Here is a 27209-nt window from a genome sequence, read left to right on the forward strand (position 1 = left end):
TTAGCTTCTAGTAATGGATCCAACAGATGGGTTCTTCTTTTCTTGCTTTCCCTGATAATGGACCTGATATGTAGCTTCAAATTGTTTCATGTTTCTACATCTATAACACGATGCAAGAACTCAAACATCTCGCATCATCTTGAACAATATGAATATCTCGAATCATAAACATTGGTAACGTTTGTAAAAACGGTGCTGAATATTGAAATAAGGTAAGTGGTTCATGTAATAATATATTGGAATTAACTTTGTATAATTTGTATTCATTATCTCACAACAGTAGAAAATTACTGTCAGTGTTTCATAGTATTTAGCTCAGACCCTGTAATGGAACTCCCCTATCATAATTGGCATACTTTCGTTTTGCTGAAATAAGCACTTCACATACAGTAAAAATAAAGCTGTCTGTGTACAAGACATATACTTGAAGATAAAAAATTTCACTTTCAGTTCTGGTCAACCTATCCAAAAAGTAAGTAATGATTGTGTTAAAAAGAATTTAGGTTGATAGTGAAATATTCTAGGTCAGAATGGTGCAAGATGTACGAGTAAGTGTTACAATCTAAAAAGAGCAATACTGATGATCAGTCACACTGGTTAAAAAAAGGAATATATATATAAGCAGCAGTTGAATCACCAATCTGTCTAGAAGATTTTACTATAGTTGAGATAATAACATTCTTTAAAAATCCACTTTTTATTAGCGCTTACAAAAGCAAGAAACTTTATAAACTCCATCAAAAATGATGTAATGTTTTATGTAGCCCTTTCGTATTTTACATACATACACAACAATCTTTCCTAACAACATTAACTCATTTTTGTTCCCTGAAAGTTTGGCCAGAGATAAGTTGAGAAATTCCTTTTATCTACAACAAATATAATAGTTGAACAATTAAATACTAAATACATGTATAAATTATTTAGAAATATAAATATCATAGACTTTTACCTGAGGAAGAACTGTGACATTCACCAGAAATGTTGCTTGTCAGATTATTTATATTATTGTTTTTGTAAGGAATTTAATTTAATTAGATTTTTAAAAATAGCAGTTGTCTTCTATTGCAAAGTTCATTAAGATTAATTTAGAATTTTTTGAATTTGAAGAAAATTTAGTACAAATATGAGACCATTTATGAACAATATATAAAATAATCTGACAAAGCGTTAAAAATGTGATTATGGGATATATTTAAATGCTCGGTATTCGTTGTAGTGTTGAAAGATTGGAGTTAAATGTAAGCGATAGTTTTGTTATTGTATTTGGTAGAACTTGCGTGCTTTTAGAATTTCAGTGGCAGCCCTGATAAATCTTTGTAAATTTAAGTATCTGTAATTTATTAGTTTACATCTCAGATGGGTATCAACTTCAGTTGAAACCTTACAAAAAAAAAATTAAAAAAAAAATAAAGTTGCTAATATGTGCCAACGAGTGAGTCAAAACCATGACAGGGCAGTACCAAATCATAACTTCCACAGAATAAGATTACAAGCTTTCGTGCAAGTCATGTTCATATATATATATTCTAAGAAGACCATTAACTAAACATGTGCGTTGTATATATTACATTGTGATTTTAATTGCTAAATTAGGTAGTAATTTTTTATTGTTGCAACTTGTTTGCACTTGATATTTACATTTAGCAAACAAAAGACTGTTGTTCATTTATTTTTTTAATAGTGGTAATATTGGTAGTATGCTTGAGATGGAATTCCTTGTAAAAGCTTCTTGTTGGCAATATACATTTTAGATGCCCCATTCTAAAAATTTTGTGCATTCATGATGTGCAACAATAGTCATCCTTTCCTAATAGCTACCACATTTCTGCTTATCTTTTGTGGCTACAATATTAACTGTTAGTTTTTTTTAATGAATTTGCTCAATTTATTTTTGTGTGAATCATATTCTGTGCAGGCTAGTTGTCTTAGTTTCAATTTATAAACTACCACTCACAAGTCAATGTGTACAGATAAAATAGTCGAGGAATTATCCTGGCCTAGGTATTTAGGTTGAGCTATAAATAGATCAGTAAAATGTGAAATATTGTGTAGTTGCTAGACATATATTTTTAGAATGTTTACTTTGCTAGAATTTTTTTTTTCTAAGATTTATTTTGAGTTGTAAGAATGTATGTCTTGGTAATTGTGAACTAATGTTTTCAACATTTAGATGAGATGAATTTGCATTAGCCAAAAGTATCATATGCATCACTGTCAGAGAGGAAGTGTTAGGTTGTGCTTAATGAAATGTGCAGTTATTATGCCATGAATTTATTGAGAATGAATCATGATGATTTACATTTTGATTGAATGAAACTGTTTAGTAAAGCTTTGTCTTACTTGCTCACCCACTGAGAAAACCTTGCATTCTATATATATAATATTTAGAATTAATTTTCAGTGCGAGGATAACATCAAAATACAAGTCATTGAAAGATTTCAGATGTCTTTTCCCTTAGTGGAAGAGCAGAAAGACATAAAAAAAATATATATGCTCTATATATATAGATATATATGAACTATGAAAACATTTTTAAAAAAGTAAAGCAATTCTCATAAAAAGTACTGAAAAGTGAACGAGTCTAATCATGATTTCATGGAGCAAGAAATAATAAAAAAAAATGCCTGTACATACTTGTGTGCTGCTCAAAGATATCACTGGCAAACCATTAAGACCAGCAACAATGTTAAGTAATATCTGTAAACTTAACTATCTACCACATCTACATGAATGACATATCTCTCTATGCATATATGTCTCAGTTTTGCGTACATTGGAACATTTTAATAAGGCTGCCATCAGGGATTTCTCCCCATTTGAAGGATTAGGCTTTACAACCCTCAGTGACACTTGTTCTACTTATATGGCACTGATGACTGGACTCAAATTACTTCAGGAATACAGTGTAACTTGAATGAGTTGATTGACAATTCATAAGAAGGAAATCTCTACTAAGTTCTAGGTACAAATAATTTTAACTCAATTTGAGTTGGCTTGAATATCAACATTTACACAAACAATCACATTGTCACTCTTGGACAACATGAAATACAGACAGTGGAACTTAACCCAGTGTGTCAAATTGAGATGTACCAATGAACCTACACTCTCAGGCATATGGGAATTTCTCTTTGTAATGATTTTACTGTACAAACTTACAGGAACATGCTATTGTTTCATTACAAACATCAAATTTATATTCATTTTTGGCTGCAGTTTGACACATCACAATGACACAGAATGACATATACCAATGTATTGACATTCAAATTTCATTTCTTTTTAGAAAAGGCTTTGACAATACAATTAAAAATCAGTTATTATAAACTTTGAGAACTTTTTTGTAGGCAATAACTTACTTTTCTCCACACCATCCTTTCCATACCCTTCACCTTCAACATATTTCCAGTCATTCCACAAATAATATATAGTACAATTACATATGATTACAGTAAGCAAAAAAATAAACATGATGTGTACATGGTAACTTGATAATCAATGAGAATGTATCTGTACAACAATATCACATTTCACCAATGAATGAATGTTATTTATATACATGAATATGACAAAAAACTACTGTCAAAAAATGCTAAATGGACGCCATTTTTCCGACATAGAAGCAAGATATCCTTGCTTCCCATCACCATAATTATGGACCTGAAACTTATGCTCCCTAGGTCATGACTTTAATCTAAGTAGACTACACAGAAGACAGAAAGAAACCCAACCCACTAGGTAGAAACATGACCACTCAACAGATTGTTATGAAAGACTAGTAGCACAAAAACCATGCGACAACCAACATGAATGATAAAGTGAGTGGGATAAAGGGATGTGAATTTACACCTAACAACGAACAGGCTGTTATTATCACAGAACAAAGATCAGTTATGTACTATGGGTACAAGGCAACTCTCTTTGGACTTTGTTCATTGTACACAATGAAAATGTCCAAGGAAATTTATTGTTGAAGATAAATTTATGCTTATCAGTTTCATACATTTCAGTAAGTCTTATAATATAAACCACGTATGAAGTATTTAAGATCACTAATTAAAATTAAAAAAAAAAAAATGTAGTCCAACTACAATGAAGTACGATCTTTTATATATATTATATAACAGCCAAGTACAATTAAGACAATCCAGTTCTGACACAATCAGAACCACCAACTCGTATAGTCTTCAACATGTTAATAACATTTAGACAGATCATTAGAAATTATACATTTAGGGATTCATGAAATAAACGCCAGGAAAATATATGTATATGACGAAGCATACAAGTATTCGATCAATACAGGTTCCATGGAACAACCTGCTGTAGAAATGTAAGTGATGAATTATGCCGAGTTAGAAATATTTACAATATATATGAATTAATGTCAAGTTCATCTTGTAACAACAATTAGGTATGTCATGATGTTTGCTGGAGTAACTTATGATAACAAATGGAGGAAATATTACTGATCTGGAGCCAATGTTGCAATGTTCAGGACGTATGACTGGCCACAAGGGCAACATTTTAACAGGAGATTGAAAAAGATGCTACAGAAATTCATCCCCCCAACAGGATGATTTATTTCTCTAAAATGACAGATGTGAGATTGTGATGATTCAGTTGTAATGCAAATCTTAATGCTAAGTAAATGGTGGCAACAAAAATCCAGATGAGATAAACAAAACTGTTTAAAATATAAGTATTAATGGTGAACTGTGTAGTAAATGCACGTGCGGTGTTAATTACTTATTTTACTGCAAAATTCCTAGAGCATTATGTCTGGCTCGTTTAGCTTCTTCTTCACTGATCCTCTGTTCGATCAGATACTGTGCAGTACTGATGGCATTTGGTGACCCAGCTATAGAAACAATGCGATTCCGAGTACCAGGAGCAAATGTACCTTTCTTAGATATTTGAATATTTGCTCCACTGAGGTGCTGAATTTCTACCAGAGATCTACCGCCAGGACCTAGAATAGCACCAACTATATTTTCTGCAATCTCCAGATCAACTTTCTTTTGGTCGCCTTTAAGGTCAGAAGGGGTGGGACTCTTACAGAGGGATTGACCAGTACCAAGACCAAAAGAGTTGTTGTTAAGAGAAATTGGTGAGCCGAGGTTAGTAGGACTTGACTGATGCCTGAACGGATCAAATGGACCACTTGTCGAGCCATCGCCAAACCGGTCCAAAGGTCCTCCACGAGGAGTTGGAGATGAGGTACCAATAGCAGACACTGTACCAATTGGACCAAACACGCCACCATTATTTCCGACCCCATTTGCTGTCTGAGGAGAAGGTGCAGAATCCATGGGACTTACTCCAAGATAGTTGCTGCTTGGTACCAGTGAATGGTTGTTGGAACTGCCTGATGCAACTCCTCCTCCCCCTCCTCCGCTTCCTGTTAAACCAAGTCCCACACCAAGGATCCCATATTGTGCAAGAATGCCCATGGCAGAGGTGATTTCACTAGTTGCTTGGTCTGAGTACCCACTGCTTCGCAAGGTGACCTTTATATGCTCCAGCAGCTGTGCAGTGACTGAGGCACTTGCTGGTCCAGCTGACGGGTTACCCAGATTCAAACTCAAGTTAAGGCTGGTGGTTCCATTCAGTAACATTCCGCCAACTGTAAGTAAAGGTACATAATTGTAAATAAAAGATGGTGTTATCAAATGAAATAGGACATTGTATAAATAATCACCCTCATCTCTGATTAAGGGGACAAGGTACTCGGAATCATAAAAAAAATTGAGTTTTTTTTTTTTTTACGGAAATAAATTCACTGAGTCTTCCTGATCAAGAATAGTTTTATAATGCTGCAATGTGTCTAACACACAAAAAACAGTTTTTAATTGAAGTGGGAATCCCATTAAATCAGTAGTGCCACGCCCCTTCACTGAAATGTGAATTTCTCGCGTACTATGATGATAGAATTTTCGGGAAAGTTCGTGGCTTCTTGAGTTTGAAGTAAATAACAGTTTACTTGGTGTTAAAGTTAGTTCTTTAGTGTTACTGTGTTATATAATTCGTGTTTTTGACCACAAGCGTTTAAAATGGGTAGAAGTAATAGCTATTGTAAGAAATGTAAATTTCGTGGTAATCAGTATACTGAGAAGAATAATGAACATAACCTCCAAACTTCATGTGCTAATCCACATGGAGAGAAAGAACTCTGCCCTTCAGTGTCCAGTTCCTCCAAGAGAAAATTCTCCTACCTACATGAAAATGAAAACGTTGTGCAGGATGTAAATATCAGTAATGATAGTGTCGTAAATAACAGTAATTATGGAGGCCTAAACAGCACTGGTAATATTATAATAATATATTATAATAATATTATTATAATAATTATTAGTGTAGATTTGTAAGTAAGTCAGAAATTGATGTTAATTTTTAAAAGCGGTTTTCTTAAAACAACTTTTTTATGTATATTATATGCACCTATATCTCAGAAACTATTAGTATTACAGAGCTAATATTTTGCACACTCATTGTACATCATATAATGACTTATACTGTTATGTATTTTTGTGTTGAAAATTTCTGGTTTTTCTCAGTAGAATTTCTATAAGAATATAGTATTTTTTAAAAATTGATAAAATCGAGCTAGATTCATAATTTTACTAGTGTACGAATATAAGTATATTGCATATATATATGAAAAATTTTAGCCATGTAGATTAATCAGTTTTCAAAGAAAGATGCATGATTTTAACTTTTTTTTTTTTCATTTGAATATAATTTTCTTTAAAACTCAATTATAGCAGTTAATAAACAAACTAACCACCAATATAATATTAAAAACATGTAAAAATTTGAAAATGACACCATTTATACTTTTAGAGAAATAACCACTTAAAATCAGCATTGTACACTATGAAAACACCTAGACTACCTTGTTCCCCTTAAGATTAATGAACTTATGAATCTCATTCTGCAACACTACAAGCTTAATGTCCATCTATACCAAGAGGTTGCAGCAATTACTAGACGACCATGACTTGAAAACTAGGATAAATTAGGATTTTGACTTTAATATTACATTCAAAAGTGACCTTCATGTATAAAAACTATTACTGAACTCGGTATGGGATCAAGATAAACTAAATGATTTACAAAATATAGTAAAATGCCGGTTTTTCTGGTATTACCACAGTCTAATATATACAGTCACGAAGCTTGAGTTTTGAGGGTGCTAGGAACAATAGACTGTGCAGGTACTATTTCGCATTATCTGTAATGAGGCGATAGTAGCAATCCTAGTGGTTAGCAACTATCTATGGATGCATATTTATTACGTATTGAGCTTCGTGACTGTATATACTAGACTGTGGTATTACCAATTTCTATGTCTTTGTCTACAAATAATTTGCACTATGGCATACATTAAAGAGTACTCCCAGACATTACATTCAATACTTGAATGAAACCCATACAAAATTTAGGATTTAAATTCCAATTTGTCTTTTCTTTTAGTTTTACTTTATTATTTTCTATTGTTAAATAAATTCTTACTGTCATTATGTCAGGTTAGAAGCCAAGGGGACCCTATTTCAAATCTCCGTACTTCAGTTTTTCTTTTTGTTTTACTTCACACTGTTCAATAAATTATGCCAATGTCGTGATACAGCACTATTTCAGCATTTATTATGTTTACTAGGCCACAAGTATCGGAGGTCGCTATAACCAGTCTCTGTCAAACATAAGGAAATAAATTTAAGAGTATAAATATCATAAAGTAAAAGTTCATTAAACAGCAGAAAATAATAAAATATAGCAAGAAGAAAAATGTGGAAGTACAGAGAATCGAACTCAGGTCCTGTCTCACTATCCCACATTACCATCACCACCACAATCACCATTTAAGACCACAATGACTTCTTGCAAATAAGCTTCATGTCATAGCCGTCTACTCCTGTTAACCTAGTTGTGTTTGAGTTTACTTTTCAAACTCTACAATTTAATATGAATCATTATGTTTCCACATTGTAACCTCCCCTTGTAAGATCAATGGTATAGGAATATGTTACATAACTTGTGTAAAATTTATTTGCTTACAAACATTTCCATTCTTAAATTCCCCTAGCACTAGATCTGTCAGGCCAGCTAGAATGGCTGGGAGAGAATCATCATTCTATTGGTTGAATGGTCGTTCACATCTGCTGAAGCATGTGGACATGAGGCCAGTAGTCAGATGTTAGGTCTTAGTCCTTCATGGACTGTTCCAAAACAGATTTGTTTGTTGTATGAATACATGTAATCTGTATCTGTTCTGTCAACTTGCCTGCTGTAATAGATGAGCTCAAACTTGGATTCGAATTGAAGTTTCCAGCCTGTATATGAGTATGTTGACCAGTGTGATTGGCATATGGAGATCCAGTTGGATTGTAGTTCGCCACTGGACCAGACACATCAGCATAGCTAACATTCAAACAACTACCACTTTGTGGATCTTCCACCACCTTAGAAAGGATCATCAAACAAGCTGTCTTGTTACATTCCATTTCACCTGAAATGAATCATTACCAACAAAATTAATACCAACAAGAGCAGAAATTGAAAAGCTGATCATATAAACAGTCAATACCGAATAATTTCAAGGAAAAATTGTTCCGGGGCCGGGTATCGATCCTGGGACCCTTCGCTTAGCGCGCGAACGCTCTACCGACTGAGCTACCCCAGGAACCATACACGACACCGTCATAATTTTTCCTTTTATATCCACACAACTCACATGAGCTGACAAGATGCCAGAATTCAACTGTGAGTGCACACAATCACTGTGTGACTTTAAATTGTGGCTTTCTGTTTTGTGTATGGGTCCTGGAGTAGCTCAGTCGGTAGAGTGTTCGCGCGCTAAGCAAAGGGTCCAGAATCGATACCCGGCCCCGGAACAATTTTTCCTTGAAATTATTCAAACCTGCTTTACAGGGAGCTACTACCTGAAAGTCAGATTTGTATAGTCAATACCCAGTTCAATGACTGGTAAAATTATATAAATAAAAAAAATATATATTTAGATAAGTTTTAAGTACAATATTTTGTATATTGGGACAAATGTGAAGCTTAATACACAAACATTAATACCACTACAAGTAATCTTTATGAGTTCTAGGTAGCGTTTTGTAATTATCTGTAAATTTTTACCATCTTTGTTAAAGGATATTACAATAACTCTAACACTGTAACACACTTTACATCTTTGATGTGCACGCATACCATAAATTCTACTTAAACCTTCAAGTATTGACCAGCATTTAAGAGTTATAGGTAAATGCAAAAGTACTTATGTTCATATATCTGTATGCCATAATTGAATTTTTTAACTGGATGAATCGTCTAAAATATTTCATATTTTAATTATTTACAAGTTCCACATTGTCTTTGAAGAAAATAGTATGGATGAAGTACATGTTTTCTGCTACCAACACACCTTTAGATATTGACTGTGAGTAAGTGCAACCTCTTTCAGTTTTATTTTTAAATTTAACATTTTTTTTTAAATTGTATATCTATAATATTAAATATAAAACATTAAAGTACAGCCTTATATTAAAAAAAGGACAAGTTATTACGTCATGCTATGCTAGAAGCCAAGAGGACCCTACTTCAAATCTCCGTACTTTCAGTTTTTCCTTGCTTTTTGTTTTACTTTACATTGCTCAATACATTATTGCATTGTCGTGATACTGATACTGAAATTAATATAGCATTTACAATGTTTATTAGGTCATGAGTGTCACACTGTAGGTCGGCATAAGCAATATTTGTCAAACATATGGAAGTCAATTAAAGAATATCATAACATAAAAAAATTATTAAACAGCAGAAAATTAAAATGTAACAAAAAGAATTCACATGCTTCTGCATGTGGCAAATATATATCAGCAACTATAAAAATCAAACAAAAATAAAAGATAATACGTATATAGGATGGTCTGGGTGAAAGATATCCAAAATAAAAAACAACTACTGTTGTCACGCCAGGAGAAGGCGGCTGAAGTACTTAGATGGGGCGGAGGGGAAACAGTTGCGCATGCGCACCGCGCTGTTCACTGCAATATTCTTGTTTCACAAACATCTACTGCACGTGTCTATGAGTCTTTGCGACTTTGTGAAAATAATAGTGGGGTTTTTATTGTAGTGTTTTATTAGTTTCAACAAGACAATTGTTTTCAGTATACTACAAATCTTGTATTGCTTTAGTTATCCTTTGCTTTTCGTGTTAATAGTGTTGATAATAATATAGTTAATAGAATTTATGTTATTGTACACTGTTATTTAGGTTTATAGCAGTTTTTTGTTTATTGTAAATATGTCGACAAAGAGGAAACAAGGATTGACAATCTATAGCGAAGAAAGGAATATTATTAGAAGTGCAAAATAATTCTGTGATGAAGAAAAAGAACAACAGTGCCTTTGCATTCCTCTTACGAAACCTACAGCAAAGGTAGAAAAGTAGTCTAATCTATCTACAAGAACAATACAGCGTATAAGGAATGAAATGAAAGACTGCACAGAAGAAAGTGCGTTGTCGACACCTGAGGGAGAAAAAAAATGTAAACGTCCAGACTACCGAAACGCAAATGTAGATGACTTCGACGGGAGATAGACAAAAAAGAATGTAGATGACTTCGACGGGAGATAGACAAAAAAGATATAATTGAGAATTTTTATTTGAAAAAGAAAGACGGCCACCGGCGTAGCTCAGGAGGTAGCGCGTTTGCCTGCTGATCTGCAGTTGTGCTCGGGAGTGAGTTCGATTCCTGTTTGCGCTGACTACCTGGTTGGGTTTTTTCCGAGGTTTTCCCAAGCGGAAGGCGAATGTCAGGTAATCTATGGCGAATCCTTGGTTTCATTTCGCCAAATACCATCTCGCCATCATCAATTCAATCGACACTGAAGAAGCTAGTAGTTATTACAGTGTCGTTAAATAACAAGTAAAAAAAAATAGTACCAAGCTGCAACAAACGTCTATCCTTTTACAAGAGAAAATTGATTTGAAATGAAAGACAACATTAAGACGAATACTGAAGAAAAAGGATTTCAGGTGGAAGAAGTGTGCAGCAAAAAAAATTTAGGAAAACACTGTAAATTAGAATACGTGAAGATATCTACAGCAAAGAAAAAAGCTTAGGAAAGTGGAAAAACCGATTTTGTATCTGGACGAAATGTGGATAGATAGGCCTACAAATTTAACGTTTCCCAAGTTCTGGCACGATAAAAATGTTACGGGAGTTTTGACTACCGTAAATGTGTCCAAAACACTCATTGTTGTTCATCAGGATGGGGGCGGTGGGACTAATGGCTTTGTTGAGAGATTCGAATTAATATACACGGCTGGAACATAAACGGACGATTATCATGGACAGATCATACTCAGGCAATTTTGAAAAATGTGATAATGATAGTCATAGCGACAGCACCAAAGATGCGGAATCTTTTATGTCTGACTCCGTTCCAGTGTAGCCAAGTAAGTGGACGAAGTTTTCAAGTCAGAGTGTAGCGTAAAGTTCCCCCGTCCCGCCTATCTACTCCCCGCGCCAACTCGTAGCGCGAAGACAGTAAATTTTCTGCAGTCCTGATTTTCTGTTGTCCCAAAACCGGATATCCAAAAAACAAAAGTAGATGTTACATGGATTCATATCAAATTATCTAGGTGTAGGTATCTTTTATAACATATCAAGAATGGTAATAACAATCGCAAAAATTCATGCATAATGATATGAGAAGGTACATGTCACCTTCGTGACATTTTTTTCCTAGTCACATATGGATAGATAGAGCAAACACTATTTATTACTTATACAAGGACTGGAGTGTAAGTCATGCCAACTTTTTTTTTTGTGAGCGGGGCAAAGTTCGAAATTTTGAAATATACAAATGAAAGGGCAGGGTATGTGTACTAACAGGGTAGGGAAGGACTCAAACATTCGTAAATGACACGGCATCATGCTGCTCATATTTATTAACGGTAGTTGGAATAGCATTACAGCACACATACCCACCCTAAAAGCTCGAGTCACATCCATTCTGCATGGCAGTTGACTCTCAACTGCGATAACCATATCACACTGCCATATACTCATGCTATGAATGCATGCACAACTGAATTCACGTCGTTCTCTGTATGATAACCATGCATCACACTGCTATCTAGTGATGCAATCACATACAATGGATGCCATAATATGACATACAACATTTCATGATGCCATCGCTTAATTTGAAAAAGAAAAAAAATAGTTGTCATGAATTATGTTTCAACCTTCGTAAAATTCTCTAAATGTTGGAAGCTGAGAAGAAGAATGACTTTGTCAAATTCAGAGCATTAGATACATACATACTAATCCAAACAATTATTGTATGCATAATAAGAGGATTATTATAGCACAGATTTTGATTCCCATACACATACAGTACATATCTTCGTAATTTTATTACATACACAACCAAGTTTACTAAACCTGCAAGATAAATTTACTTCAGAATCATCTCTTTTTCATAAGGTTCTTATCTTGTTCTATTGCATGCATGAACTGTATGTTGTCAAATACAAGCTTGCAACTCTAAGGAGCACACAAGATATAGCTAGCAGTAGCATGTTGTTTTTCCGATGTTAGTCTAATCTGCCTATCAACCATGCACACTCAAAAATGACCCATCCCCCACGTAGCTATAGTTATGTAACAGACATGAATTATGTGAATAGAAAATCTCTCTCTGATAAAACAGTAGTACAGTATATGTGATAAAGTTTATGTACATTAGTAAAGTTGGGAATTAATAATTTATGAGTATTTTTGTTTTTTGAAAATGTAAAAACTCATCACGTTTAGTGCTCCATCATGAAAATCACCATGCAAAGTGATGCAATCTCAAAGCAGAAAACTAATTTATAATATAATGACATTCTAAAGACGAAAAGAAGATGGTCTCAGCATTCCATTACATGAAACTATTGAAAGATGTGATGTGCAAAAGCTGTGGGCCTAACTGAGAAAAAACTATAATATTGCTCAAGACTATAGAATGTGACATGTTTTGTGTGCTGGACTCTTTTATATGCGAAAACTGTGCTGTGCTATCAAGGGGAAAATAAAATTTTCAGGTAAATTGCACACTTTTTGGATAATAATAATAAAGGATATGAGATTTAGATTTAAGAAGTGTAGGAATGTTGGGAAGATCATGATCAAATTGTTGCACAATGAGCTGCATACTTAAGAGCAATAAGGAGAAAAGTAAAGGGGCCTAAGAAAGCAATTGTCTAAACCTACGTGGTATGAGACATGGATCCATACCCATTACAGCAAAATAATAATAATAATAATAATAATAATAATAATAATAATAATAATAATAAAATGTTGGCAACATAAAATTTCAGAGGTTACAGTCAATGAAAGTGCAGGATAGAGAGGTATTAGTTCATCCTGGTGGTGAAGGCGCAGAGTTGATTGATTTATGATTTCAAGTCCAAGTTTGCAGTTTACCACAATGAAATGAACCGCAGAAATTACATTAGTGTTGATGTCAAACCTTTTAACAGGTGCAATGTTATCAGGAAGTCGCACGAACTTTTATTTTCAGTGAATATTCTAACCTAAAATTAGTGTATCATTTGTGTTGTGTGATGTGTTTTAATAAGAAAAATCAACACAGTTTTTATGTTTATTCAGTTATGAGCAAATGATAGAAAAATAAACTTCATATGGCTGCAGTTTCAACATTTATCACCATGAAATACGAACTTTTTTTTTTTGTATATACCACTATTTATTAAATTATCTGGCAAAATCTCTTATCTGGAACTAGCCTGGTCCCTTTGGTGCAGGTTAAGAGGGATTCTACTGTATCAGGGAATTAAAGTGTACGACAATCTGACAAAGATAAAGATATTACACTGTCAAAATAAATAAACTTGAAACTAACAGAACATGAATTTTCTGTTTTCCAGCTGCTCCCTATATTCCCATTAAGCTACTATAGAATTTAGAGAAATAAAAACAAACAATGTAAGCAACTATTACTATTCTTCCTTTCTTACAGACTTACTAGATGCTGTATTGAAGTAATAACAGGACAAGACTGAATAAAAGTGTAAATCCATTAGGAACACAGAAGAATATTGGCATGTATTAACGAAGAAGAAATGGAGGACTTGTAGTTAACATTGCTGTGGAGAGGAGAGATTATGACAGTGATGTGGATAATGACAGCAATATAACAGATACGGCAAATAAATATTAAACTAACCAATGAGAGGGAATGTCAGCCTTTTGTAATTGAGTTCAGAAATTGATTAATGTAAGTAGCTGAACAATACAACTGTCAGAATAACCGAGATCAGTGTTAAAACAAAAATGTAGATCTATAATGCAATCATGCTTCCAATCATGTTATATGGTATGGAATGCCTTGCAATACAAGATAAGTATATGAATAAAGTGACTGCCATGGAGATAAAGTATGTGAGGCAAACAGTAGGAAAACCCAGAAGATATAGAATTCAAATGACAGAATCCGAGGAGAGGCTGTACAGAAGAAAGTAATGAGTGTCACTAATGTCAATTAAAGTGGTATGGTCATGTTAACAGAATGGACCAAGAGAGAGAACCAAAGCAGGTTATGGAGATACGAGTTTGAACTGGGCAAGGAAGACCACATAGGCTTGAAATAACTGGACAGATGTGTGGGAAGATAATGGTGGATATGAAGAGATTGTGTGCAGATAGATTGGAATGGGAGAAATGGATAGAATGGGGCTACCCCAATGCTTAATGCGTAAGCGACCTGAAGAAGAAGATATAAGTAGCTGATTATGGACTGTACAGTACTACTGTTCTCCTTCATGTCCCACGAAAGTCATAGTTCAGTGGTAAACATACTACTAGCACCCTTTCATAACAGCAGTAAACTCCTGCATGAATAGTACATTGATCTACATTTCCTAGCCTGAAATATGTCAACAATTGCTCTCCCTTTTTTTTAAAATCAGAATAACCTTACATGACTCTTTCTTGACAATCAGAAACAAATATTGCTTTCTTAATTCTGTTTTGTTGCTCGTGTCAAATATGTTCATATAATTTACAATTACAGTGGTGTCATGTGAAGCAGACTCTCTCTGTGGAAATAATTTAAAATAATTTTGTTTCCACATGCTTGTTTCAAGTCAAACAAGGAATGGAAACATGTTTTCTCTGTGGACTACATAATTTTCAATTCTAAAATTTCAACGTTATTTGACATTTTGAATTTTCAGACAGAGTCCCTTTATGACCGAGTCTACGAGTAGCCTAGTTTATATTCATGATCTATTAGAAACTTGTAGCACACAAGTTCTATAATATAACTGAGACTCATAAACAGTAGCTAACTAACTAAAAATTTTAATTCCTGTTGGTACTATAATAATGAATTATAGTAGCTGAATTTCGGCAGCCGTGTAGCTCAGTTGGAAGAACTGCTGGCTACAGACTGGAAGGTCCGGGGTTCGATCAGGTGGTGACAGAATTTTCTCGTTGCCAAACTTCCAGAACAGCCCAAGGTTCACTCAGCCTCCTATCAAATTGAGTACTGGGTCTTTCCCGGAGTAAAAGGTGGTCAGAGTGTAGTGCTGACCACACCACCTTATTCTAATGCCAAGGTCATGGAAAGCATGGGTCTCTATGCCTCCCCAAATGCCTTCATTGCGTGTGAAAGCGGCTATCTTTAGTAGCTGAATTTCATAACCAAATCACCCCCACATAAAAAAATCTAACTAATAAAATTTAATTTTTCTAATAAAATAAGCCTGACTCAAAAATTAACTTTAGCTGAATTTCATAACCAAATCCCATCCACCTCGAAAAAAAATCTAACTCATACAACTAAAGCTTAAAAGCTACAATAAGCCTGACTAAAAAAAAAACTAACTTACCAATAACAGTAATGCATCTCTCTTGCAATGTCTGGTCTTTGGCTTTTTGTGAGATCTGTACATAAGAGCCACTTTCTTCCTTGATCTGCTTTATGTAGTTGCCTCCTTTTCCAATAATCATTCCTGCAGTACTGTTAGGAACCAAAATCTTAACCTGCACAGAACCATCATTTTTATTTTATTAAATTTGCAAATTTCAACAAGAAAGTTATAGTAAATATATCACCTGAATGCTAGAACTAGGTAACTTGATTTTTCCTATTTTGAGATATTGTCTATTCACTTATTTATTGCACTAAGGAATGTCTCGTTTTCTTTTACCTATTTGTTACATTGCAAAATAGATGTCACTGGTATCATTCGATCAGTTACTTAGTTCTTTGATTATATTCTGTGCGATTTTTGCTATGATATAACAGAGGTAACCAAAAAACGCAAATTTCGAGTTACCTAGTTCTTGCATTCAGGTGACAATATGATAAAGTGTAGTGTTCATAATATTTATTTTACACCAAGTTCATGATCAAATTGTTAAGTTTTCCATAGTCTGTGTACAGGAAAAATGTTGTTTACGATTTTTCCATTGATAATATATAGTAACTCGCAATGTTCGGATGAAGAAAGTATCCTACTCATTGGGATTGTTAAAAATGGCTAAATCCACCCCAGTAAGGACTCTTCTCATCTTTTTGTTCATCTGAAGAGGGGATAATATTCAACTTTAGAAACATGAGTTTTACCTACTCTATTAGTAATGAAATAAATCAAAGCTACATTTCTTCTGAACTACCCACCATTACTTTCCCCCACATTCATAAGAACCCATGTATACTAAAAATAATATTCTCGGAAAAATATTTTTAGTAGAAATATGGCATTTACACAGAAGAACTAAGGAGTATTCAAGATATTACAAATTGCCTCTTTCCTTTCTACTCACTATCAGGATTTTCATTTATTCAGAAATTAGTAAGAAAATTTCAAGTGATGATGATAATCATCAAGGAAGCAAATTATTACATTATAAAACCTACAAGGTAATTGAAGAAAAACTTACTGAAAACTGGTATTTATATTAGCCAAAAGTTGTAGTGACAAAAAAAAAATATGTTACAATGGTCAGAGTCTTTTCAATACATACTGACAAAAAAAAAATAGATGCAAATATATCACAATAACGACAAGATTCGACAAATTATTGATATACCATTCCCAGATAATAGAAATAAAATGAAAAAATTAAAAACCTGCTGAAACAATTATGAATCTTAAAACAGAAATACATCACATGTGGAGTGTACAGACTAGCATTGTACAAATTATTACAGGTGTTCTAGAAAAGGAAATGTTAAGTGAATATTTTTCTACCATTTTTTAAGCATAACATTTCAACAATTTTAGCTTCTGCTCATATCGTTTGCCAGATGCTTGGCTAGTATCATAAGTTTCCTAATTGCAATGCTAAGCATATACTTCATTAACAGTTACTCTTATCCCTCCAGTTTACAGATTATGAATAATAATAATAATAATACAACATATAATTATCAGTTGGATTCCAGACAGCAGCCTCTACAACATGACTCTCAATAAGTCCATACAAAATTACCATGTTACAGGACCACTCATAGTCACAAGTTATGAAAGCTCATCTATGGTTTTAAGCATATTCCCAATCAGCAATATGAAGCAACGATTTTATTTATTTAACAATAACCTATTTAAGCACGAAAATACCGTCATGACCTATGGGTCAGTAATCTCATAAATAGACACACTTTTTTAAAAGGATTATGAATCTTGTTCACTGATTTCAGAGGAGGCTTAATTTCATTTCCATGGGCGTAACGTCACAAAAGAGACACCAGATCTCTGAAAAGCCTGATCTTATATATGAATAAAATGAATAGTAGTAATAAATGAGGATTATTTAAGAGTTCATTGACTCTCGTACATCAGCTGATAATGTTCTTATTCGCTTCAACATTAGTGGCCACATTTAATAATTTTCCAAAATTTTTGGGATCATTTAGGATATTTGTAAACTTGTCCGAATTATGACAAATTTTCATGTTCCTCTTAACAATACATGTTTCTGTAAATGTAATACTTATTATACAATTATTCTATAGCCTATTAAATGGTTATTTTCTTGCAAGTTTATATCTAGTACGAATTGATTTAATTATACCAGAAGTGACCACTTTTTCTATGATGCCAAGAATGTTTTCGGCATCTTCTTGTTTAATCATGTATACTGGATAAATAAAAGCATCAATTTTACGTTGCTGATTAGATGCACGCTTAAAAAATGTAGGTGAGCTTTTAGGCACAAATGGTCGATTGCATGCTCCATAAGCCAGAATCAAACCAGGAGACAACAGTGGGTAACCAGCTTCATGATGCTGCTGGGTTATGCTGGTTTGGTGTTACAGCCATCAGTATTATTATTACTACTATTATTATTTATAGTTCTAGTATTCCATGAATCAAGTCACCTATCCATATCGCCTAGGAGGCAAACTTTAGCATAATACTGAAGTGTGTACATATTTTTTTTCTTCTCTTCTTTTTAACAGTATAATTACTTATAACTTAATAAAATTAAATGCCACAGAGACTGCAGTTCGAAATCCAATATACATAACTCTTCACTGTTCACGTCTTGTTTCCTATCATTTGCACTGGTCATGACACACTGAGAAAACGTAATTATTAATAACATAGCTACCTGTTTATCACGCTCAGCTGAAGTTTTATTGTCAAAATCTATTGCTTGTTTCGCATTCACGTCTGGTTTCTCTCTGATCTTCTCCATAATAAATATCAGTACTGCCATTATAGCATCTATGTTGCCTGTTATCAGACAAACTCTTTCAGACGTGCCTGTTAACAATAGAAAATAACAAGCATGAAAAAATGATATTGTTTTCAAGATTTTAAAAATTAATATTACATTAAGCTTAGTCACCTCGATAGAAATCATCAGCTTTAGTAGTCTTCGAGATTTTAAACATTTTAAATGTAACATTACATTAAGTCTAGTTACCTGGATAGAAGTCATTAGCTTTAGACATTTTCACTCTTGCTCCTGTATCTTTTTGAAGCTGAGCAATTGTATCCCCGCCTTTTCCTATGATGGCTCCTGCAGCCACACTTGGTACCAACATCTTAAAGTGGTATGTTCCATCCCCTGTTTGAAATAAAATTAATATTTAACTTGTATAACTATATAACAATTGATTACAGCACGACAGAAGTGCTTTAGGTATTACTGCAGATTTATCCACTGGACCTTGCTGCTTAATATAAAACTAAGATGTAAAGGTGATTTATGACATCATTTTCTAACATACATGATAATAGACTAATATTTTAGGTATATACACCAGGGACGGGGATCTCGTATTGTGAACAGAGCAGTAAGCATGAGTATCTACATACAAGAGCAACTAAGGTAGCGGGAGAAGCTAAGCTCTCTGATAGAGGCTGTTTCCTATCACTGTTATACATGATACTGTATTTATTATATGTCAGAATTTTATAAAACAAGATACAAAACTGCCACATCTATGCCTACTAAATTAGAACTGGAACAAAAATAAAAAAAAAAAAAAAAATGCAACTGAACATTACAAACCTGAGTACTACAGTTGCAATTTTCATTCAGATGCATATTACGTAATAATGGAATGGAAAATAAGACTGATGATTATAATTCCTTCTTCCCTTGCCACCACTATCCTGTTTGTAAAAGTCAGTTTGTCTTGGAATGTAGTAGAGAAAGAGGTATATCATCTCCTGGCACTAAGGAGCTCAAGAACATTTAGTCTATTATTTTTTTTTTAAACCTACTGCTTCTGCAATCATAATTCTAAAGACCCAGTGTATTTGTACAAGAAAAATAACTAATGTCGGGGACAAAAACTACCAATAAGAGAGTTTTGTAACTCAGTAAATAATACATTAAATTTATTAAAATGTCATTTGTTACAAATCACAGAGGATATCAATAAATCTCTATATGTGCACCTCTTGCAGCAGATAGACATCCAGGCAATATTCAATTTTTTGCCAGGTATTTTCCAGCATCTCTGGAGTGACAGTTTCAGAAGCAGCTAGAATCCTCCGACAAAAATTCACCACTGGAATTCCGTAGATTCCAAACATAAAAATCTAAAGGGATTAGATCTGGGTATCTAGAAAGCCATGCTATGAATCCAACTCGTCCAATTCAAGGGAAACAGTTCTCCAAATGATCCCAGAGACATAGAAGATGCACTCGTAAGCAAAAATCACCTTCTGCAGATATTCATTGTCATTATTCATCTCAATAGCATGCCGATAACAAACTCGTATTGTGCAGGAATGTCATTTGGTTTCAACTTCTGCACCAACTGAATTTTGTATGCACGAATATGTAACCTCTTATGACCAACATCGTGGATGATCGACTTTGGAATCTCTAGTTCCTGCTGGCATGACAAACAGACTTAGTTGAACTGCACTGGAATGCTTCTCAAATTGTTTCAATTTGTTGCCCAAACACTTTCTTACCGCGCATTTATTTCTCGACAAGGAAACCAGTTTCAAACAGCTGTTTATGCCACTCTGTTATGTGTTTCTTTGGTGGTTGTCGGTTATTTTTGTCGAAATCTTCTCTACACTGTCACAGAGAATTTGAATTCAGCAAGCCAGTAATAACACTCAACTTTCTGTTGCTCTGTAGGTCTAAACGCCATTTTGACTGCGTATTATGTACAAACAATACTGCTATCAAGGGTTGCAGTAATACCAAACTGTAGCTTAAAGAAAATTATGAAGGTTTTTGAGAAGCGGGAAGTGTCAATTTATTTCTGATACTGCATATTTAACCTGATATTCTCCCATACATGTAAATTTATAGATTTTAATATCTATTTCTTTCAAAACATTGCAATTGGCAATCTAAATGATTGAATCTAGTTCATAAGTCTTGAGAATAATAACTTCAAGATGTTACTATGAAAATGAAAGCATCTGTACGGTACCACGCAACATTCAATACAGTATATTATTTAAAACTGGAAATCTTTTAGACAGTGTACAGCATAACTGTCATTGTATTTCATAAATTCCAAAAGATCTAAATGGTATGAAAATGTATTGGAAGGGTAAAGAATGTATCAATAACAGGCGAAATGCTCACAATTCTTACATAATTTTGCTATGTGCCATAATATCTAATGATAAAATGTAGGGTGATAAATATGAAAACATAAAAAGGAAGGGATTTCATCAATACTGTCTCAAAAAATATCGAACAATAGCTTCATATGTACAAATTATGGATGACAAGAATGTTTTATAATACTATATAAGGATTATGCTGTACTAGATTGTTGTATTGCAGTTCGATAATTTTTCCCTTATCTCTAAATAACTATTACACAACAAACATATTTTCAGAACAAAAACTTCAAATGTATGGCTTTTTATTTACTTTACTGTCCCTAATATCATTTAATCTTTGAGCCTAATCTGCATATACAGAGAGACTATTTGATGAGTGATGGGGCTACTCTGTTGAATACACTTCGCTAAAGTGCGCAAATATGTCAAAAATGCCGAATTTAGTTAGCAATACAGTGATAAGGAACTAACACTTTTCCTCGTTACAGGACGTCCCCATATAATGAAAGAACAGGTTGAAAATATTAAATATATAAATAAACTTCGCTATACTCTAAGATGTTCAATGTTTACTAACCAACGAAGATCATTTCAGCATACAAAGAATGGCTTAAATTTTTCTACAGTGCAGGCTTCAGGCAAAAAGATGTCCACTAAATTAATTTATTAAATTAATATAACTAAATTTACAGTGTCTTTCCATGTATTGTGGGTCCCTATCACCACGGCATAGCACGTCCTCAGGTTGCGGATAGAGGAGACGGCCTCCAGATATGGAGGGTAGCTGCGAATATATTGAATAAGCAGTCGTGGACAGCCGATAAGGGGTGGTCCTCCAGCTTGGGGGTTGGGCGAAGGGCTAACAACCCATCACCGTAAAAAACAGCTTGTTACGAATCCATACAATAAGCCTCGGAATGGGACTGATTCTCTGGCACAACCACAGCAAAGGAATAAGGTTATGAGATTTGGTATGTGGAATGTAACTAGTCTTTATAGAACAGGAGGGGTAACATTAGTAGCAAAAGAACTAGCTAGATATAGAATAGACTTCGTGGGAGTACAAGAGGTTATGTTACATGGGAATGGCATATAGAGTGTCAGTTGGAGACCGAAGGGAAAAAGACCTTTGGGGAGGCCAAGACGTAGATGGAAGGATAATATTACAATGGATTTGAGGGAGGTGGGATATGATGATAGAGACTGGATTAATCTTGCACAGGATAGGGACTGATAGCGGGCTTATGTGAGGGCGGCAATGAACCTGCAGGTTCCTTAAAAGCCATTTGTAAGTAAGTAAGTAAGTAAGTACAGTGTCTTTAAATGTATCTGACATACTGTTAGCTGGACTGCTACATCAGTTTTCCCTGCTGGAGGCCCAGGTTCAATTAATAGTTAAGTTCTAGTGGAATTTGTGATGGACAAAGGCAGTGTTCGGGAAGATTTTCTCGGGGCACTCCCGTTCCCCTGCCATCTTTTTCCAATTCTTCATCATCACCTTGTTACAGTGTCCCATGATGAAGTGCCTGGCTTTTCCAACCAGCACTGTTAACTTATCCCCGCCTCATTATAAGGGCTTCATATTGTAAAGACCACTTGCAACTGAAACAAATCAAGGTTTACCAAAGTGATTTACCTGAATGTATTTAAATATCTGAATCATTATCTTATATACTGAAGGATAATTCTAGTGTATGTATATGTAAATATTTGAAAGTTATTAATGCAGAAATTTTAGAAAAATCATTTTTGTGTTAAAATGACTAAGATATTCACATTTCCTAAGAATTCTGTTTATTATTGTCTGTGTATATGCTCTGCAATTCACGGCCTGCAGGACTTAACAGTCACTCCATAGCTATTTTTGTGACAATTGAAGATATATGAAACGTTATGCATAATACATCATCATTATCACTTGATAATTTTACTGAATTTCTCACTAGGCCTGTCTAACTGAATGAGTTAACAAAAGTAAAATATTATTACTTTTAGTCATATGCAGATAATTCTTTCCTTTTTTTCTTATTCGAAGTAAATATGCATTCCACTCATCCAGATACCTAGTAAAGTTATCTCTATTACGAGGCTTTAGAGGTTTACAGGGTAGCAAGAGCTTATGGCTCACATCTTTGGAGACAATTGGCATCAATAACAGTGTACATGTCAGCCCATACCTATCACAAGAATTATGCAGTCCACTTTCACGTGGATGATTTTAAATTGGCCGTATGTCTACAAAAGATTGAATACCTTATCAGTTATCAAATATATACCATATGAAAAAGTAAATATCACATGAATGCTCGTTATTAAAATATTAATGCTAACATGCTCAGCTCTGTCTTTATATTGTAAATAGGTTTAATGATTTTACATGCCACATACATGCCAATTAAGTGTAATGTAACAAAAGTGAACTGAAATATTGCAGGAAGGTCACCTTAAACTCAGGAACACTAGAATTCAATTTTTGTAATGCCAACAGACAAAGTTCTCTAAATTAGAGCTAAAGCCAGCATCTGCCAAAATAACATTTCACTTGGGTGTGCATATTGATTTAGATAACAATTTATTACTATGATTCATGAGCTTTTGAACTCAGGTGTTATCCAGCATTGGTGAAGTATTATCACAAAATTAAAGCAATAAGGAAACAATTTCAGCAGAGGAAACCATGTTCTCCAATAAAACTTGTTTATCTCACTGTAGCTGTAGGGAATTTTTCTTTATTGATACAGAATATTCCACTCCAAGATGTAACTGTATATGCACTTCATGCTGCAAAACAAAATATAACAATGTACGCTTATCAGTGACCTTAACCATTTAGCTGCATAACTCAGGTCTATATAGGTATCTGAATGATCAACTAAGTTTTATATGACCACCATAGGCTGTTAATTTTTTTTATAAAATTATCTTCATGAGAAATGTGCATAACTTGATGTCCTTACACACAAAACACTAGACCTAGTGCTGAATTGGTGGTGTACTTTTTTGCCAGTCATGATAATTTTGTACAAATTCATTTCAAGTGACTGATGTTCTATTTATTTATCACATTTTTGCAAGGAAAGTAAAAAGGTATAATAATCTAAAAATGTATTGTAAACAGATGAACATCAGTTACTACTTCAAATGGGAAGTTCTACATGTATGCCTTGTAAAAAGTTACCTCCAAACGACTTTAGTTAACTGGTGTGAACCAAAGATTATAAATTTAACAAATTCTTAGATTTATAATAGAGGGATGGTACTGAAACAATCACAGTGAAATAATGTCTTGATATTTCAGGAAAACGTATCAACTCTAACTGAAGAATAAATTTACAAATTTTCCATTAAAATAAAAAATTATATATTTCTGACAACTATAACATTACTCTATAAGGCTACATCATCATGAGATGACTTTCTGCAGAAAGGAATCATCTGAGCTTTAAAACTGTGTGTTCATCTACATTCATTCTATATTTCGAATTCTCTTTTCTTTGCAGAATTGGGACTAATTTTATACAGATGTTTGATATGAAAATTGGAATTCAGCTAAACTAGCACTGAAGTAGTTCCATCGTACTCCACTTATACACCTTGCATATATGAATCTGTTACAGGTTAGGTTTGGTTAATTTAGGCTTTCGTTATGTGTTGCATATACGATCAACTGCATCTCAACAAAAAATTCCTTATAAATTCAACGATTTTCACTTCAAAAATCACCGGAACTACCTCAGTGTTAGTTTCATCCTCGCTCGATTTTTCTTTTCTCTAAACATGTGCTTATTTACGAGTAATTAAGCATTGCAGTTCTCAAATAATCCGCAACTTCACATTATTAAAAAATACAATATAGTAACAATGGAGGCATGGTGTTACAGCCATCTGTATTATTATTATTATTATTATTATTATTGATAGTTCTGGTATTCCATGGACACAATACATTAATCAAGTCACCTATTCGTATTGCATAGGAGGCAAACTGTAGCATAATACTGAAATGTGTAAATGTTTTTTTTTCTTTTCTTCTTTTTAACAATATAATTACTCATAACTTAATAAAATTAAATGTCAATTATTAATTTAATGAACTACTAACCATTACATACAAAATGTGTTTCTATTTTTACAGCAAATTAGTTTATGAAAAGCACCAGAATTTTTTATTTCTTAATTTTTTAACTGACAAAAAACAGTCTAATTTTGTGCTAGTCTAAGCAAACGGATACTGAACTGAAACAATGGGTCCTATTTGACTTTTAACAAGTAAATCTTGATGTGATTATGACTCCAAGTTACTAGGTTACTAGGTATACCATAAATTTTTTTGACGATAATAAAGAATTTAAAAAACAGGCCATAAGCTTACACCAACACAAATCTGTACATGTTTATCTTATGTATCATTTCCTCAACTTTCTCAACACTGTACATATTGTACGGGGACTATCTTTAACAAACAAGGTTATCAATACACAAAATAAGAATGGTTAATCTCTAGTTGTATTTTGAAATGAATGAGACGGTATTCTTGTCATGCATCCCTTGTGTACCAATTAGTAGGGCTACAAATTTCTTGCATTTGAATGCTTTTATTCTACTAACTCACAATATAGGCTATCAGGCAAGTTGACACAAGTTTAAATCAATTGATCTTATGTCCTATTTCCGCGATAAAAAGTCACTACAGAAACGAGACTGTATATTGTCTCTCCTGTAGATTTAATTTTATGAATTAAATTATTGAAATTGATTTGGAAAAACAACATTGATTAAATAAAATAAAGTTAGTTCAAATGTATAAATTCTGTTATTTTGTATCATTCATTATAGCTACTAAAGAATGTTGTTTCGTTTGAAAACGGTACGGTTGTAGTATCGAAATGAAAAGCCTGTGTATGCAATTTCATGGTGCAGTGAAGACAGTTGTTTTGAAAGTGACAGCTGAATATAAACATCATTATATCATTAATGAGTTGAAACTTCCGAAACAACTAACAGTGATGTTACATGCCTGACCGGAAGAATAATACGGTACCTACAATATTTAATATTTAAAAGTGATCTCACCCACTACAGAAATTGGCTTTAGTATTTAATAACAACCTATCTCTGAAGCATGAAATAAAGTGAATTGACTCATTGAAAAATATTAAATATCTATGTCACGAAAAGGATTTAGCAAATAAATACGAAATATTCGCAAAAATTCAGCACACTCGCATTATAATAACTGGTTTTGGATTTCAATTAAATTAACAGGTGTTACACTGAGTAACTATCTAAATCATGGTTGTTAGGGAAGTGAGATAATGTTGGAGGATTTTTCGTCTTATTTGTATAGACTAGGTATTTGATCAGTGAAAGAAAGCTAAACTTTTGTATTGATGTAATATAACCCATATTCGCAAATATAGTATTTAGTTTTTTTTTTATTATTTAAAGAAAGTGAAGCTGAGATTTCACACTACCATAGTACATCACAAGGTCACACAGTCTCTCCTTAGGTAAGCCACACTCGCATTAAACGTAATAAATTACATTAAATCAGTATGCACCACAACAAAAGAAATATTGTTCACACAGCACAAGTCGCTTCAAGATAAATCAATATGTGTTGTAACAATAAATTGTTATTATGTTACGACATTGAAATGCAAGTCACCTCTCAACACCATAATAAAACAGCACCAAAAAACAAAAATTGGGAAAATGTCATAATATATTTAACTTCCGAGAGCGTATTAATTTTAATAATGTATAAAACTGTGTTATTAAACTAGCGGTTTCACACGAAAAAAATACCTAGTTTGCGCATATTTTTCTTGCAAGTGCCACCTCAAAGCTGGAACGAAATGTCTTACGGGGTTAACTTATGTTTACCTCAAATACATGTAAATATAGTTGAATCACTTAAATTATTATATCTTTACCTCCACCATAATGTGATCTCTTTGTTGTCCCATTTTCAACTTCGCCGTCCAATGGTCTTTTCCTAGAATCTGGTATTTCTGGGGATGGACACGTATCCATACCCGAGTCAGCCGCCATATTGGACTGCGCTGCATTCCACATATACGACGACGGTAAAGATCTCGGCGATGG

At 33.6% G+C, this 27209-nt stretch overlaps 1 protein-coding gene across 2 annotated transcripts; it reads right to left on the reverse strand.

Moving 5' to 3' along the window:
- Positions 1-678: 678 nt before the first annotated feature.
- ps (RNA-binding protein Nova-1-like protein passilla) lies at positions 679-27209 on the reverse strand. Of its 2 annotated transcripts, none has more exons than XM_069816784.1 (6): positions 27038-27209; positions 18979-19122; positions 18661-18815; positions 15930-16083; positions 8289-8513; positions 679-5630 (listed from the first exon to the last, which is right to left on the reverse strand). In XM_069816784.1, exons 1-6 carry the CDS (start codon positions 27177-27179, stop codon positions 4759-4761), a joined length of 1692 nt encoding a protein of 563 aa, XP_069672885.1. In that variant the 5' UTR covers positions 27180-27209; the 3' UTR covers positions 679-4758. The 2 variants fall into 2 exon arrangements, with proteins under 2 accessions (XP_069672885.1, XP_069672886.1); XM_069816785.1 differs by lacking the exon at positions 27038-27209 and adding an exon at positions 22440-22634.

This window comes from Periplaneta americana, chromosome 17, assembly GCF_040183065.1.
Source record: "Periplaneta americana isolate PAMFEO1 chromosome 17, P.americana_PAMFEO1_priV1, whole genome shotgun sequence".
In the NCBI taxonomy this organism is placed as follows: domain Eukaryota; kingdom Metazoa; phylum Arthropoda; class Insecta; order Blattodea; family Blattidae; genus Periplaneta; species Periplaneta americana.